This window comes from Nannospalax galili, unplaced genomic scaffold (assembly GCF_000622305.1).
Source record: "Nannospalax galili isolate Female #2095 unplaced genomic scaffold, S.galili_v1.0 scaffold54, whole genome shotgun sequence".
Taxonomy (NCBI): domain Eukaryota; kingdom Metazoa; phylum Chordata; class Mammalia; order Rodentia; family Spalacidae; genus Nannospalax; species Nannospalax galili.
The window spans coordinates 9,025,700-9,044,138 of NW_008341028.1; the positions used below are offsets into that span (position 1 = coordinate 9,025,700).

Genomic DNA, 18,439 nt, shown 5'->3' on the forward strand with positions numbered 1-18,439 from the left:
GGGACTGCACTGAGGATCTGGGTTGGTCTGGATGCAAAGGATCAGGAAGAGGAAAGGTCAGCCCCAGCGTCCCAGAAAGAGGCTGGCAGCCGGTGGTCCAGGCCCAGGGAAGCAGAGGGAGTTGAGGGTGGGGCCAGGCCCAGAAGCAGTGCTCCTGGGGCCCAGAGAAGGCACTAAGTTGGTCTGGATGAAAAGCATCAGGGAGCAGTACTGGTTCCCCAGCTGTCTGGGGCCCCAAGACAAGGAATGGGGCAGGGCCCAAACTCAGAGGAGAGAAAGGAGGTGGAGATGGGAGGGTGAATGAGGCTGGGAGAGTCAAGGCACTGAGGGCGGGTGCAATGGACTTATCCCAGAGAGAGGCCTATGGGTAGGAGAGAGGCCTGCAGTAGGTCCTGCAGGCCCAGGGAAGCAGAGCTTTTTTATTATTTTTTTAAGACAGGGTCTCTCACTGGGACCTGGGGCTCACCAATTAGACTAGGCTGGCTGGCCATGGAGTCCCAGGAATCCACCTGCCTCTACCTCCCCAGCGCTGGGATTAGAAGTACATACCACTAAGCCCAAATTTTTACATGGGTTCTAGGGATCAAACTCAGATCCTCATGCTTTCCTGGCAAGCACTTTACTGACTGAACCATCTTCTGAGGGCCCTGTATACCTTGTTTTCACAGATGAAAGCACAGCCCCCTAAAGTTAGTGAACTAGTCCAAATTTTGTACAGTATACACCTTGCAGGGTGACACTGGGATTTAGAGCATGTTTGTCTGACTTTAGCATCCTAGTACACTGATCTTCAGTGCTGACAGATGAACCAGCTGATGGCCCTGTAGAGAAAGGGAGCCCTGCCAACCCAAGAGCTCCAGCCAGCCAGACTTCACAGCACATACTGAAGTGCCAGGCGGGTGATGGCCCAGATACAGTGCAGGTGCTGGGTGGCAGAACCCCAGCGGGGCTGGTTTACTAACCTCCAACCTCAGAGGAAGCAACAGCACCCCTGGGAGGGAGAGGCCTCTGCTTGAGCTGCCAGGAATGGGTTGCCTCTGCTGGCATTCTTTGGGCATTTGCAGGTGGCTAACTCGTGTTTCATTTTCTTCTTGGTTCTGCTGGCAGGATCTAGCCACAATAGGTCTTTTCCTGGCCTTGCTGGGCCCCGATCTCACAGACCATCTTACCAGGCTCTGGCTGTCTCCCCATGGCCTCTGATGACACTGTCTTGTCCCCTCACATGTCATCTTCCTGATGGCTTGTGGCTCTGAGACATTCTTATCTACCCTCAGAGGCATGTGCTGAGGGGTGCATGCTGGGCTGCCCTGACTATGCCCCCCACCCCTGCCCTCCTACTTCACCTAAGCCAGCTTTCACTTGGCCTACTATTCCAAAGTGTCCTCTCTCCATCCAGATCCCAAGCCAGGAGTCAAAAAGTCTCCTGAGTCCTCATGCCACCTTCAACAGCATGTTCTCCTGTGAGATTTTGGCTCAAAGTACAAAAATCAAGGGACATCTCTGGGTGCATATCCTGCCTCTGTTTTCTTTCTTACCCTGAAATCATAGGCTGCCCATTGTGGCTTTTCACTCCTCTGGGTCTGATCAGGACCTCTCTAAGACAGGGTGGCTTCTCTTTTGCCCTCAAGGAAAGGCCAGGTTAGCCAAACCTAGTCTCAATAAATCTGGACTGCTCTTGCAGTGCTTCAAAATCCCAGCTGGGATGCCAGAACCAGAAATGTTTGAATTCTCTGCTAGCAGTCCCAACTGTGTCCAGGTAAGTGGATGCTAGTTTGTAGAAGAGCAGTGTTCTAGTTTCTTTCTGTTGAGAAAGGGGTTTATTGAGAAAGGGGTTTATTTCCGCTTATATATTAGAGTCTATCACTGAGGGAAGTCAGAGCGGGAACTCAGACAGAAACCTGAAGCCAGGGCTGCTTGCTGCTCCACACAGCATTATCTCCAGCCAGGGAACTCACTCCACAGCCAAAGAAGTACAGTAGGAACTGGGGAAGAATGCTGCTTCCCGGCTCACTCGGGCTCAGCCCAGGACCACTTGCCTAGGGAATGGTGCTGCCCACAGTGGAGTAGATCCTCGTACATCCATTAATAGTCAAGATGATGCCCCACACACATGCCCAGAGGCCAATCTGATTTAGGAAATTCCTCAACTGAGGTTCTGCTCTCAGATGACTCTGGGTTACATCTGAGTGACAAAGCTAACCAGGGCAAACAGGAAGGTCATAGCTAACAAATGTGGGAGACCAAGACAAGCTAATGTATGTGCTTAAAAAATCAGCTCCCCATGCTGGAGAGATAGTTCAGTTGGTAACGTGCCTGACTTGCAAGCATGAGGACCCAAGTTTGACCCTAAGAACTCACATAAAAAAGCCAAATGTGGTGATGCCCATACATAATCCCAGCACTGGAGAGGCAGAGACAGGCAGATCACTGGGGCACCCTGCCCAGCCAGCCTAGCCTACTCTCCAGTCTCATCTCAAAAAACAAAAACAAGGTGGGAGCATGGGAGATGGCTTAGTAGTTAAGTGCGTACCACAAATGTGTAAGGAACCGGAGTTTGGACCTCCAGCACCCATGTAGATAGCCCACCTGTAATTCCAGCCTTGGAAGGCAGAGGCAGGGAATCCCCAGGGCAAGCTGACTAGGAAAACCAACCCTATTGGCAAGCTCTGGGTTTGCCTGAGACCCTGACTCAATGAATAAAATGGGAGAGTGATGGAGGGTGATTCCCAACCTTGGGCCTCCATATGTGTGCACTCATGTTCACACACACACACACACACACACACACACACACACACACACATGAAAATGGCAAAAGTAAAAATAATATGCATTTAAAAAAACAAGGTAGGCTGGAGAGATGGCTCAGCGATTAAGAGCACTGGCTACTCTTGCATAGGACATGGGTTCGTATCGCAGTACCCACATGGCAGCTAACAACCATCTGTAACTCCAGTTCCAGGGAATCCAATGCCTCCTTCTGTCCCCTGAGGGCACTGCATGACAGGGTTGCACTTACATGCATGCAGACAATGCACACATACACCTAAAATTTAAAAATAACAACAAATAAAATTTAAAAATAATAAAAAAATAAAAACAAGGTAGATAGGCCCTGAGGAGCGCTGACCTCTGATTTCTACATGCACACACAAGCACACAGGCACCCATGCAAAGATGCACAAACATGCAAACAGAAAAGGAGTTCTCCCTTTATGTGTCTCTCCCTCCTCTCCTCCATCCCCTTCCCTCTGCTGTGCCTCCCACCTCTGCTGCCAACCTTGGCTCAGTGTGCCTCCATTTATGCCCCTCAAAGGGAGCAGCTGGCTGGGTCACTCCTCTGAGCAGTACTTTGAGCTGAAGGGCTATGTGGGACACAATACAGCCACCTAGAATGAGACTGTGGCCCTTGTGAGTTGGGAACGCAGAGGTTGTTGTTCCAGAATTGTTGGTCAAGGACCCCGAGAATGCCCCCTTCCTCCCTGGACCCTGCCTGAGTTAGCTGGTGGATTCTTTCTTTGAGACAGTGAGTGCCAAGGGGAGAGAATTACAAGAGCCATCAGAGGGGTTTTCACACAAAGCCCCTTTTATTTTCTCAGTAACATGAAGTTCACTCCGAAAGTTTCTGCTCTAGTTTCTAAGCCATCAGCTGGTGAGGGCCCTTGAAATGTTTCCAAGGCCCAGGAAGAGGTTGTGATTCACACACACACACACACACACAAACACACACCACACCCCACTTACGCACAGGTGAACAGTGAAAAGTTCATCTCCAGATGAGTTCTGGACATGTGGCTTGGCACCTGCTTCTCTGTGGGCAAAATGATGCACTGCTTACTTCCCTACCTATGATTGACAGTACTGTAAGGCTTCTCATTTGGAGTGCTGAGATAGATTGCCTCTCTCCTCCAACAGAGATGTCACAGCAAGCCCTCTTCCCTCCCCTAGTGGTAATCCAGAGAGATTATCTCTTGGAAAGGGAAGGTGTGGCCAAGCCTTGTCACTGTGCTCCCCAGGGACACTTTACCAGCTGTCTTTTTCCGTACTGTCAAGTGACAGGGAGCCAAGCTCTTTGTCTTTCAGGCAGCAATTTGAAGGCCCACTGGCTGCAGGGACCAAAGAGTAGAGTTCTATGCAGGACCGGGGGGGTCAGAAAGAGACAGCAGCATCCCCCCCCCCGCCTCCAGGCAGCACAGATGTCCCCTCCACAGCATGCACACATGGCACTCCATCACTTGGCAGGCTTCCCTGGCTATGTCTGTGTGACAGTAAACATGTATCCTTGCTGTGCCCTGGCTTGGGGATGAGAGCCCTGAGTGGGGAAGGACCCTCTGCCGTAGAGGCTCTCCCAACACAGGGTCCCAAACCATCCTGAGAGTGAGGACCACATTTCGTAGGTGGATCTGCCCAGCTCTGTTTTTAGCCTCAGCTATGAATGGGCATTGTTTATAAGGTTACTCTGTATCACCAACGGATAAGCCACAGGCTTCAAAGGAGGGTGTGAGGACGAGAGGCTGCAGTGGAAAGAGAACTGGGCCGAGAATCAGAATCCCTAGCTGGAATTCCAGTCCTCCCTTATTGAGTACGTACTATGTGCAAGGTCTTGTGTGCACAGCCTGGGAGGGAGGAATAGAGGAGAGCCTGAGGCCAGCGCTTTGACCTCTTACTCCTTGAGTGTAGGGCATGGTGGTCACCCAGGACAAATGGATGCACTGGAGCACAATGAAAGGTACCAATAGTTCAGGAACGAGTCTTTGTGGAGCACTTGCAGCCCACAAAGAGGGTCGACCTTGTCATCTCACTCACTCCTCAACCTATCTTAGGAAATGTAAGAACTGTACCCATTTTACAGATGGAAAGGAGGTCAGAGAGGTGAAGGGACATATGTAAGGTTATAGAGACAAATCTTCCAGGGGCATAGTACCGCTTGTCCTGAAACACAGGAATGGAAGCCTGGTACATGAACCAGCAGCTTCTATACTACCCAGGAATGTGCTAGAAATACAGATTCTCAGTCTTCATTCTCCAGTTCCTAACTGGACACTTTGCTTTTGTAAGGCCAGTCACTTGTTCCTCTCTCTTTCTCTCTCCCTCTCTCTCTCCCCTCCCCCCAGCCCCGCGCATGCGTGTGTGTGTGTGTGTGTGTGTGTGTGAGAGAGAGAGAGAGAGAGAGAGAGAGATAGAGAGAGAGAGCAGGGATTGAACCCAGGGCCTTCTGCATGCCAGACAAGAATTCCACCACTGAGCTACAACCCCAGCACTTTTCTATTTGGAAACAGTGTCTTTTAACTTATCCAGGCTGGCCTTAACTCACTCTGTAGCCTAGTCAGGCCTTGAATTTGCAATCTTCCTGCCTCTCCCTCCCTCCTAGTAGCTAGAATACAAGCCTGACCACTAGTCCTGACTGCCTGCCTGTGTCTTAACATACCCATGTGGTAACCCTGTGTGCTGGATAGCTTTAGTGTCAACTTGACACACCTGGGTTAAAGGAACCTCAATTGGGGGATTTCCTCTATTGAACTGGCTTGTGGCCATGTCTGTGGGGCATCTTCTTGACTGTTGTGTGGTGTGGGAGGGCCCAGCCAATTGTGGGTGGTGCCACCCCTGGGCAGGTGGGCCGGTGTTGCATAAGAAAGCAGGCTGAGAAGGGGCCAGGGGAGCAAACCAGTAAGCAGCGGTCCTCCATGGCCTGTGCTCCAGTTCCTGCCTCCAGGTTCTTGCCCCAAGTTCCTACCTTGGGCTCCCTGATGAACTGTGACCTGGGAGATGTAAGCCGAATAAATCCTTTCCTCCCAAAATTGGTATTGGACAGAGTATTTTGTTACAGCAAGGGAGAGACAAACTAGGACACCCTGGGACACACAAGTAGAAAAGCAATAGATGTGATTATCAGGTTTAACATCTATGCGCATTACCTAAGATCTGTTAAGCTGTGCTCATATAGCCCAGGCTAGCCTCAAACCTGTATGTACTGAGGATGACCTTTAACTTGAGATCCTCCTGCCTCTACCACCCACGTACTGGGATTACAGGCATGTGCCACCCACATGTGTGGTACCCAGGGCATTCTACCAACAAAGCCACATTTCCAACCCTGGAGTGTGCCTTTCTAAGCAGCTCCCAGGCCACTCCAGTGTTGTTGGTCTACAGATAGTACACAGATAGCAAAGATCTCTCTAACTGTCTTATCTGGGGCCTGGTAAAAATATAAGTTCCACAGGATCATGCTATTGCTAGCCTGAGGTGGTCCAGGAACCTGCATTCCCACGAACACCTCAGCTAACTCTGCATCAGACTTGCCACTAGCCTGATTTTCCAAGGTTCTCGATCTGGTTCTGCATCCCCTGACTTCCTGCTGGACTATGGGCTGAGGGGTGTGATATGAAGCTATCTCAGAGCTCCCCAAAGTAAGCCAGTAGCCTGCCACTCTCCAGGGATACAAATAGAAACCATCTCCTTGGGCCTTCTGATCCTCTAGAGCCCCTTGGCTCCCTGCCTGGCCCATCCAAAAGTCCAGCAGAAAGAAACTCCATCAAGATCAACCATAGTCTGCAGCCATGGCAGGAAGGCCTGCCCTAGCTTACTCTGTCCAATCTTCATCTTCTCAGGAAGCAGGACTGTTTCCTTCTAGAATTGCCCAGGACTATCCTGGAGGCATGCCCTGTGGAAGATGGCTGCTGATTCAGATTCCCAACTCGAGAGCTCTGCCCCCTCCCTAGACACAGGTTCTAGTTCACACAGGCTAGCTGGGCCGAGGGCAGCAGTGAGATGGGCAAGAGATGATCTGGGAATTGAGCCATGCTGGGGCATGGTGGCACAGTTCTGTAGTCCCAGCACTGGGCAGGAGGATGGAGAGTTCTAGACCAGCCTGGGATACATAGAGAATCCCAATCAATCAATCGATAAGTATGGACTGGGTGTATGTGGCTCAGTTGGTAGAGTGCTTGCGTAGCATGCACAAAGCCCTGGGATCAGCTCCCAGCCCTGCATAAACCCAGTGTGGTGGCCCATGATTGTAATCCCAGCACTTGGATATGGAGGCAGGAGGATAAGTTCAAGGTTATCCTCAGCTATATATCAAGCTTGAGGCAAGCCTGTGCTACATGAGAGCCTGTTGAAGGAGGAGGAAGAGGAAGAGGAAAAGTGGAGGAGGAGGAGGAGGAGGAAGGGAAGGAGAAGGAGGAAGAAGAGGAGGAGGAAGAAGAGGAGGAGGAGGAAGTAGCATGTCAGCATACCCATCAAGAGTCTGCCACATATTCCTCTTGCCTGTCACTGAACCTGAGGACTGGGAGCTGGGGTAGTGGAGAGAAGGGAAAGAAAAGCAGAGCAGGAGAAAGTAGAAAGCAAGAAAAGAGAGGAAGAGGGAAGGCAGAGGAGGTGATGTCAGGTGAGACGGAGCAGCTAGGGCTCCCCAGGATACCTGGGGTAAATGTAGATGTGGGACGTTCAGGAGAGCCTGATGTCAGCATGCTCTGCGCTGGGCACGAGCTGAACAGCTTGGCACTGACTCCTCCCATGTTCTTGGAAGTTGAGGGAATAATTTCCTCCTTTCTATATGAGAGTAGACAGAGACAACACAGAGAAGTTCAGGGGCTTGCCCAAACACACAGCCATCCTTCAGCAGGGTGGGACTTGAATCTAGGTTTATGTGGATCCCAGGCCTGGGCTTGCCAGTCTTCCCTTGATGCCCTCAAGAGGCTTTTCAGTGAGGTCTGTACTGGAAATGATCAAACCATCCCTCCACCCAGCCATAGGAGACTCTGGTACTACAGGGAGAACTTGAAGTCCCCAACCACCAGATTTGGGCTACTTGAGGGAGAGGCTGAGCTGCCTGCCCCCCACTGGATTGGGCTCCCTTGACGATATGGGAGGGGCTGGGCTGCCTCCAGGCCAGGGGTCTAATAGGGCTCCCTGCCTCCTGAACCCTGCTGGGCAGTGCAAGAAGAACACAGGCTGGAATTTTGTCCTGTTTGGTGGTGATGTCCTTTCCTATTGTCCCACAGAGGAGTCTGGCCCCAGGAGGAGAACCTGGGACAAGGGCTACATCAGGAGCTAGGAGAGGTGCTGGCTCTGTGGTCTGAGGACATCTGCTCTGTAGCTGAGCTCTGACTGAGCAGAAGGAAGGCATGTCAGGCCAGAAAAGTGCCAGTAATGAGTTGAGCTAAGCAGGTGCAGCACCTTTCTTGTGGGAACTGTGGAATCTAGAATGTTCTTCTACCTGGCAGAAACAGAGATTTCCATAATCCCCACTCAGGTGGCGTTTTGGCCAGGTGATAAACCCACAGTATACTTTTCGTACTGTGTTTTTCTTTGAACTGAGTCTTTGCTCTTTTTTTTTTTTTTAAACAATCCTATTAGCACTCATTTGTAATAGGATCTGTGATGTCATGGGTCCTGGATGTGTGTTACATTCTTTTCTAATGTCAATGAAAATAAACACGTGACTACTAAAATTAAAAACATCATCTCTTAACTGGGTTTGGTGGTGCAGGCTTGTAATCCCAACAATCAGGAGGCAGAGGCAGGAGTTCAAGGTCACCCTTAGCCACATGGTAAGTTCAGGGCCAATGAGTCTTAAAAAAAAACAAAACCCAAACAAAAACCAAAATATCCTTAGTTTCTTTCTTTTTTTTTTTTTTTAAAGAAACTTTGATGAGAAGTTCATACATGCATACAAGGTGTTTTGATCAAATCCACGCCCACTCTCTCCCCTCCAATACCTCCAATATCTCCCCATCACTTTTTTTTGACTTCATTTTCTTTTTCTTTCTCTTTCTTTCTTTCTTTCTTTCTTTCTTTCTTTCTCTTCCTTCCTTCCTTCCTTTCTCTCTCTCTCTCTTTCTTTCTTTCTTTCTTTCTTTCTTTCTTTCTTTCTTTCTTTCGGTAACCCTAAAATCTTTTAAGGATTAGATAAGAGCTCCCAAATACTTTTGCCATTTTTGGCCTTTGGAACAGAGTATGTTGCTAAGAGGCCCAAGGACATTTTGACTTTTAGCCAAGAAACTGCCTACATTTCTTTGGGGTCTTTTTTACCCTAACTGCCTAGCCAATTCCTACCTCCTAGTCTTATCACACCATCCTCTGAAGGGTTACCCAAATTGCTGATAGCGAATCAGAACACAGACCACTCTGGCTTCTTCTGTGCTGAACAGGGACACAGAGTGAGGCAATTGGGGTACCCCTTTAGTGGGTCTATCTAAAAGACTCCAAAATTGCATAACTCTTATCTGTAGGGAGAAAAGAAAGTCCCTGATTGGTGAATAGGAGATGTGAAGGAGATGTAAAGGCAAGAGTAGTTAGCATTGCAAGTTCTAGATGGAGAACCAGACAAAAGAACATTTCAAATGTTCATGTCAGAGTCCATTGGGATTTCTTGATGAGAGTTTCCAAAAGCATCCCTCTATTGGGTTCCTCCGCATTTTTCTTTTGTCTTCCAAGGCTGGCCTCTAGAGTGATGGATTCAAGATTTGCTTTCAGGTATTTTGATAGCTGTTGGAGTGGTTAGAATCAGTGTCAGTTCCCTTTCAAAGACTTTAAGATAACTGAGGGGTTGCTGAGGTATATGTATGATAAGAGGGTATGCACACTGGAAAGCCTTTACCCAGCATGGGTCCTGCCTTCTCTTCCTAGTCTTCCCCAGATTGTATACTTTATCCCTTCCCAAACAGGGAGCCATGTGTGATTAGGACCAAATTACATACAGTTGGCTAGGAAGAGTGGCTGGATACTCCAGTGAGGGTCCAATAACCCTGCTTGGCCCTCCTTTAATGAATAAGCACAACTATCAACAAGCCCAATTGTGATGATGTTTACTGATCAGACACAGATGACGTCGCAATGATGGTAGTTATTTCATGCAGTAGATACTGCTGTACAGCATCATCTTATTAAAAGGACATGAAATTTAAAAGGATTTGGTACGAGGATCCACATATGAGAGAGAACATACGTCGTTTGTTTTTCTGAGTTTGTGTTACTTCACTTAGTATAACAGTTTCTAGATCCATCCATTTACCTGCAAATTTCATTATTTCATCTTTCTTTACCACTGAATAGAACTCCATTGTGTAAATATACCACATTTTTGTCAACCACTCGTCAGTTGAGGAACACTTAGGTTGCTTCCATCTCTTAGCTATTGTGAAAAGAGCAGCAACAAACATGGTTGTACAAGCATCTCTACAATAGGATGAGTCCTTTGGGTATATGCCAAGGAGTGGTATAACCAGGTCATATGGTAGGTTCATTTTTAGTTTTTTAAGAGTTCTCCACACTTTTTTCCATAGAGGTTGCACAAGTTTTCAATCTCACCAGCAGTGAATGAGCATTCCCTTTTCTCTACATCCTCCCCAGCATTTGGTATCATTTGTTCTCTTGCTCCTAGAAAAATCCTTAGTTTCTATGCCATGTGGAGGGACCTTCTGGGATCTACTTTGGGAATTGGTGATGTCATTGAATGTGGCAGAGGGGCAGGGTTTGCCTGAGGTCTTGAGGTCTGTGTTGACTCTCTAGGCTCTCACTAATCTCTTCTCTCCAGCATAAATTTATCCAGACTAGTGTAGGCAGAATGAACACAACAGAGAGAGAAGGCAGGTGGGAAATGGGGGATGGGCTGGAGGGGACAGAGGGACTTGGCCCTGCTTGGACAGAGGGTGACCTAGGAAGTAGAGAAGAAACAGTGGAGGGAACAGAAAGCCAGAGAAGAGGGCTCCTCTTACCATGAGAAGTCTGGCCTTCTTCCTCCACTTTTCTGAAGGACTTTGGGGCCTGGCTCCTGGCTTCATTGAAATCAAATGTAAAATTTCATCTTCAGTCAAGTTTCCAGAGTTGGTTTCCTAGTGCTGTGATGGTTGTTTGCTTTTGATTTTCTCCCCTAGGGAACTTCACTTGCCTCTTTTTGTCCTGAAATGGGGAAGGAGACTCCAGTCCAGCCTACTGGGAGGAGATGGATGCAGGTAGCGCCTGTAGTCCTGGGGATGTAGTTCAGTTGGTAGAGTGCTGGCCTCATACACAAAGCTGTGGATTCAATCCCCAGCTCTGTGTAAACTGGGTATGGTGGTGCCTACCTTTAATCCCAGCATGCAGGAGATCAAGGGCAGTATAAAGGCAGGAGGATCAAAAGTTTAAAGTCATATTTGGCTATCTAGAGTTTAAGGCTGACCTGGGCTATATGAGACCCTGGCTAAGATCAAGTACAGAGCTTCCCAAATGTCAGGTGTGTGTGCCCACTGCACAGAGCCCTCACCGAGCCTTTGCTGTGTGTAGTCCTGGCCGGGCTCACTCCTGGGTGGCACTATAGTGAGGCTTCCCTGCAGGAGGAGGCACTGTCCCACAGGGCCCTCTGCTTACATTGCAAGTAGGCTTTGCTGTGGAACCCTGCACAGTGGATGGTGGGCAGGATGAGTTGAGGAGGCCCTACTCTACCCTTCAGAACAGGAACTCTTTTCAAAGCAGAGTGCTTCTGTATCAGCTGGAGGTATGCACGGAAACTGGGTCAGCATGCCAAGTGCACTTGGTTCCATAGATCCAGACTGGGATCCCGGAAGTGAATTGTCAAGAAGTCCATGGGAAGCCCAGAAACCTCCTCCACCTGAGGGGATTTTGATAAAAGTGGTCCTGGGATCACACTCTGAGGACTTCACTCCAAACTCACAAGGGTCAACACTTAGCTTGGACAACTCACTTCACCTGTGCCTGATGACGATGATGATGGTGATGGCAGCCATAATGATGATGCATAGAACTAAGAGATTTTTGAGGGTGTTGCTTATGGAGTGAAAAATTCTAGAAAGACTCAGAGGAGGTGATGATGAAGTATGGTGGCTTACCTCCTCATGCATAGAGGAATGACCCCATTCTTCCCCTTGGCACTGTCCCGGCCTCCTTGGCCTGCACCTTCTAGACTAAGCTGAGTAGATGTGGACGCTCAGGACATATCACATGTGGCTGGCTACTGTATCACCTGCTGTGTTCTTTGGTGGTGAGAAGACCGTACACTCCTTCTAGAAGGTGAGCTGGGCAATGGAGCATCAACAGGAAATGTAAACACCCTCATGCCAGCCTGTGCTCCTGTCAGACCTTCTCAGCATGTAGCTGACACAGTGTGGGCCTCGGGGATCACCTGCCCCTGCATCCCTGACTCCCCAGTGCCCAGCCCAGGCCCTTCATTAAGCAGTGCTCAGCCTGACCCTGTCTCTCTTGGTCCCTTGTAGATGTCCTGGCGTCCGCAGTACCGCAGCTCCAAGTTCCGGAATGTATACGGAAAGGTGGCCAACCGGGAGCACTGCTTCGATGGGATTCCCATCACCAAGAATGTACATGACAACCACTTCTGTGCTGTCAATGCACGCTTCCTGGCCATTGTCACTGAGAGTGCAGGAGGAGGTTCCTTCCTCGTCATCCCCCTGGAGCAGGTAGGTGGCCCTAGTTCCCTGAGATTCTAAACAAGTGCAGGTCTAGACCCAGAGGTGGGGACTAAGATCTGTGTTCTGTGCACTAGGATGGGTTCCTGTCTGGGGGATTGGCACATACCTGTCTCTAAGGCCAGTTTTGGTTCTATGACTCTGCATCCCTGTGTCCTTTTGGTGTTGAGCTGGAGGGAAGCAGAGGCAGCCATAGGTGCTTTGGCCTTCCTTAAAAATGTCCCACTCATTGAACCACCCTTTGCTGAGAGGCTAGCCGACATCTGCCTTCCCATGGTGCCCACCTCCTGCCTGGAGGCTTCCACCGGAGGGCCTGCTTACATAGATTAAGCGTAGGGCCTGCAGGAGATTAAGCCTGCAAAGCCTACATACCTGGTGCAATTTTGATGCTATAGCCATTCAGGTACAGTCCTGGGAGGTCATGCGCCTCAGGCAAAGTGCTGACTGTCAGTCCCACTTGTTTATGCCTGAATTCCGTCTTCCTGGCCTGACTCATCCCTGCTCAGGGGAGTAGGAGGTGCTCTGGGAAAGAAACACTGGTTCTGGAAACACAGTCAGCGGATGGCAGGGATAATTTCCAGGTTCTCCTTCCACCATAGGGAAACAGATTTGGAGACTGCTTAGGCCAGACCCTCCTTCCCACCATGGGGTCAGCTGCAGTAGTCTGAGGACAGAGATAAATTTAGAGAGGTCTGAGGAGCAAAGGATGACTTGGAGGCAGGAGGTCTGGGCTCTGTTACCTGCCAAACATGTGCCACTCAACTTTTCTGTTCCATGGTTTCCTGTGCTGATAGAATGGGTCATAACTGCTCAACCGCATTAACTGTAGTGGCTTCAAATGGGAACCATCATGAGAGCTTCCCGGCCCACACATGGGCTGGTGAAGGCTGCCTGGAAGCCATATGGCAGAAAGGGATACTGTTTTCTTGAAAACATTGTCAACTCTGCTCACAGACTTCTGAAATGCAGTCTTCCTTCTTTTCCAAACCAGATTTATGCCAACTTAGTCCATGCACCTGTGTGGGCCTGTGGGTCCCCAGAAGAGCGGGTACAAGCCCATTTCTTTGCTTTGTGCCCCACAAGGATCAACTTGCAATGTCTTCCCACATAGCCAAAGCCTAGATGAATTCAAGGTATACATGTTTAAAAGGGAGAAGGGGAATGAAAAAAGGATAGGAGGGGCAGAAAGACTGAGTGGTACATGTCTACAATCTCAACACTTTGGAGGCTGAAGCAAGAGAATCACAAGTTCAAGGCCAGCCTATGGTATCTGGTGAGATGCTATCAAAGAAAGAAAGGAAAGGAAAGGAGGGGAGGGAGGGAAGGAGGGAAGGAGAGAAGGAAGGAAGGAAGGAAGGAAGGAAGGAAGGAAGACTGCTAGTATATCAAAAACAAATGGAGAACGTTTTTAAAGGTTTTTTTAAATGAATATGAATGTATTGCCTGCATGTATGTAAATGTACCCGTGTCATGCGAAGCCTGATGAGGTCAGAAGAGGGCATCAGATCCCCTGGAACCGGAGTTAGGGATGATTGTTAGTCTCTATGTGGGTACTAGGATTCCATCCCAGGTCCTCTGCAAGAGCAGCCAGTGCTATTAACTGCTGAGCCAACTCTCCAACTGGGTTTTCTATCTTAATCTTTTTTAGTTTTTAAATTACATTCATTTATGAGTGTATGTGTATGTGCATGTGTGTGTGTGTGCGTGTGTGCGTGTGTGTGCGCCATAGTGCATATGTGGAGGTCAAAGGACAACTTTCAAGAATAGTTTTTTTTCCTCTACCATGTGGTTTCTAGGAATTAAACTCGGGTCTTAAATGGTTGGTGGGCCACAAATACCTTTACCCACTGAGCCATCTTGTCTACCTCGGGAGAACATTTTTAAAATCATTTTTAAAATGTGGAAAAGCTTCTACACAGGACAAGTATTTCCCAGACCATAAAGGAAGTGATTAATAGATTAGAATATATTTTGCAAATAAGTTTTTGAGCTACAATGAGATACCCAAACACGATTAAAAGGGGGCCACGTGCTTGAGCAGGATATTTGCAATATGTAATTGATGAAAGGTTTGCACCCAGACATAGGGAGTTCCAGAAAAAATATATATAGGAAAAATGGACAAATGATACATGTAGGCAACTCACAGAAAATAAAACATTTAAGAGTGAGAGTTTTCAGGATTGTGGAAGGTTCAAGCCAACAGGCAGTCCGGCCCTGTTTACTTTCAAACCATTGCAGCAATCTGTCTAGCCGAACTGTCTTCAAGATAAAATGTTAGCTGGAGTTGGAGAGATGGTTCAGTGGTTAAGAGCACTGGTTGCTCTTGCAGAGGACCTGGGTTCAGTTCCTAGCACCCACATGGTCACTAACAATCATCCGTAACTCTAGTTCCAGGGACCCTCTTCTGGCCTATACAGGCATTGCACACACATTGTGTACTTAATTACATGCAGGAAAAACATTTCATACACATAAGAAAAAAATAAAATTTTAAAAATTGTTTTAATGTCAGCTGGGTGTGGTGACATGTGCCTAGATTCCTAGAACCTGGGAAGCAAGTTCCAGGACAACTAGGGATACATAGCAACACTATGTCTTTAAAAAAAAGTCATCAGACATGCTGGTATGCACCTAGAGTCCCACCTCTCAGGAGGCAGGAGGATCTGACCTACACAGACACAGACACACACACACACACACACACACACACACACTCAAAAGTTTGCAACTTTTCTTTTTTTAAGTCAGGTTCTCCCCTGTAGTCCCAGCTGGCCTGGAACTCACTATGTAGACCAGGCTGGCCTCTATCTCACAGAGATCCACCTGCCTCTTCCTCCCAAGTGCCGAGAGTAAAGGCAAGCACCACCACACGTGGCTTGTTTGTAACATTTTTCTGTTGTTTTTTTAAACCTTATTTTTTTCTTAAATTTTTCATAATCTTTGCTTGAGTGGTCTAATTCATCGAGCTTATCTTCCAGTCTTGATATTCTGTTTTCCATTTCATTCATCCTATTGGTGAGGCTTTCTCCTGTCGTTTCTAATTGGCTTACTGAGTGTTTCACTTCCTTCTTCATTTCGGCCCGAGCATTCGTCAGTATTTCTAACTCTTTTATGAATTCATTCATAAGTTTATCCCTATCTTCCTTCAGTTCTTCGATTTATTTGTTTGTGTGTTCTTTGAATTCACTGAGTTCTTTTATCACATAATTGTTCTTTTGAGTTCCATGTCCTGCATTATCTCTAGTGGGTTCTCATTGTACTCCTCTAGAGGACTATTGGTACTTGGTGGGGAATATATTATTTTGTTTTTTCATGTTATTTTTTTCTCTGTGACTTTGACATGTGAATTTCTTTTGTAGATTTTTATCCTTGTGTGAGACTCAAGCCTTCCTTTGATGAGTTTAGGTCTGCCTCTTTTTGTAAACTGTATATGCCTTTGTGGTTTACTTGTTGGGCATGAAAAGCTGGTTGGTCTAGGCTTCAGATTCTCTCTTTTGATTTTATATTGGAGTGGCCTAATTGCTTTTGTCTTCTGGAGTTCCCACAGAGGCCCAAGTCAGATGAGGCTCAGATGCTCTCAGGCTTTCTCCTAAGGTCAGGATCCCTCCAGGAAATTCCTGCCCTCAGGAATTTGGAGGCTGGGCTGGCCTGGGAGCAGGGCCCAGGAAAGATGCTGGTCTCAGGAATTTGGTGGCTATGCCACCCAGGGATGCAAAGGGAGGTGGGGCAGGAAGAAGCCCCAAGGGCTCCTGGGGACTACTGGGAGGAACTGGATTGGTCTGGCTGCAAAGGATCAGGAAGCAGTGGGGATTCTGGGCCTAGAGGTCAGTGCAGGAGTCTGCAGTTCCAAAACAAGAAATGGGTCAGTACCCAGGCTAAGAGGGCAGATGGGAGGGTGAATAAGGCTGGGGGAGTCAAGGTGTGGTGGGCACTGCTGGACTTACCCAGGAAAGGTGCTGGCACCAGGATGCTGGAGGCTGTGCAGCCCAGGAAGCAAAGGAAGGTGAGGGTGGGACCTGGTCCAGAGGGCTCCTGGGGTCTAGGAAAGGGCTGGCATCAGGACACTAGAGGATGTGCAGCCCAGGGAAACAAAGAGAGGTGAGGCCAGGACCAGGCTCAGAGGGCTCCTGGAGACCACAAGGAGGGACTGGGTTGGCCTGGATGCAAAGGATCAGAAAGCAGTGGTGGCTCTGGGCGGAGAGGTTAGCCCCGGTGTCTGGGGGGCCAAGACAAGAAATGGGCCTGTACCCAGGCTAGGAGGAGAGAGTGGTTGGGGGGCAGAGCTGGGAGGGTGAAAGGCTGGGGGAGTCAAGGCGTGGTGGGTGTGCTGGACTTAACCAGAAAAGGTGCTGGCACCAAGACCAAACCTTATTTTTTAGTAGTATTATTTTCAAAAGTAATGAAAATTCTCTGGCACATTGCTTAACAGATTCTAAATTGTTCCTTTCGGTTTCTGTCATGGTAAGGAAAGAGTTTTGTCCTGTTGGTGACATCCTCTGTGGAAATACCTGACATGTATAGAGTCATGCGTGTATTTCATACCCACATCTTTCATTTTCATTTGTTCACACTTGTGACAGTTTTACAGCTTGACGGATCCCAATCACGGTGTCTCACACCAACTTTTGATTTCTGTAGTTTCCACTTATGTCACGTTTCACTTTGGATTTACAAGGAATCCTGAAAATCTGGACACACCCTGCAGGTCGGTCATGGAGGAAGCAGGTGGCACTGCCCCCTTTCTGTGGGTAATGTGGTTGTCAAGATAGACCTTGTGCTGCAACGTTCTGGAATGTTCCATCTCAGGGTCATTTTCTACATTTACAGATGATTAGGCATGCTTAAAGGGCTTTAGTTTGTGTGAATTATATTTATCAACACTGTGTTGCATATTCAACACAAAAATTAAATCATATTGGGCTGGGGATGTAGCTCAGGATGTACTTACCTAATATACACGAGGCCCTGGTCTCAATCTTCAACATTGTATAAGCTTAATAGGGTGGCACACACTTATAATCCCAGAACTCAGGAGGTTAAGGCAAGAGGATCAGAAGTCCAAGGTCATCCTTGGCTACATAGTGTGTTTGAAACTAGCCTAGGTTACATGATACTGTCTAAAAAAATAAAATCTTAAAACTAGGTGTGGCAGCCCATGCCTTTGATCCCAACATTCAAGAGGCAGAAGCAGGTGGATCTCTGAGTTCCAAGTCTGCCAGAGGTGTATAGTGAGACCCTGTCTCAAAACAAAATCTTAAAAATATTTATTAACACATTTAAAATGGTATAATAACAAACCTATTTCATATTCTCCAGCAAAACATATTTTTATGAAAAATAATATTTTCTGAAACAAAAAGTAAATGAGGGGATAGGGATGGTGGGGTACAGTGAGTGCAGCACGTAGAGTCCCAGCACCGAAAACAAAGTCAGTGAGAAGAATGACATTATTCTCTACTTCTGAAAATGGCTTTTTAAAAAATATTTTATTTATTATTTTTATTTTATGTGTATGCATATATTGTGTGTATGTAGGTAAGTGCACCCATGTCGTGCAATGCCCACAGAGGACAGAAGAGGCTGTCAGATCCTGGAACTGGAGTTAAGGCTTTTAACATTCCTCCAGCTTGACAGAGGACAGGTGGATTCTCACACAGGCTCCTGGGGTCAGCCTTTTGCAGTATCGCACTCGAAGCCTCTGGAAAGCATAGTGTACTCAGGGAGAATGAGCAAGAAGGCTGTGACAAAAGTAGTTTTGACCCCTGTATAACCTGGAAAAGCCTCGCTTATTAATTACATTAATGTGTATGTATTTTGCCTGCATGTATGTAAGTTCACCCATGTTGTGCAATGCCTATGGAGGTCAGAAGAGGGCATCAGATCTCCTGGAACTGGAGTTATGGACCCTTGTTAGCCACCTTGTGGGTGCTGGGAACTAAATCCAGGTGCTCTGCAAGAGCAGCAGTGCTCTTAACCACTGGGTCATCTTGTCAACCATGGTCTATATATATATA

The 18,439-nt window shown here is 47.8% G+C and overlaps 1 protein-coding gene across 4 annotated transcripts in view; it reads left to right on the plus strand.

Annotated features, from left to right (window-relative positions):
• Nucleotides 1-18,439, plus strand: part of Coro2b (coronin 2B) — a 149,715-nt gene that overhangs the window by 51,665 nt on the left and 79,611 nt on the right. For 3 of the 4 annotated variants that reach the window (XM_008836371.2, XM_029565027.1, XM_008836372.1), the window contains exon 2: nt 12,213-12,413. In XM_008836371.2, coding sequence (XP_008834593.1) covers nt 12,213-12,413 — 201 coding nt within the window. Of the gene's footprint in view, nt 1-11,993; nt 12,010-12,212; nt 12,414-18,439 lie in introns of those variants that run through there. The other variant, XM_029565028.1, reaches the window with a different exon arrangement.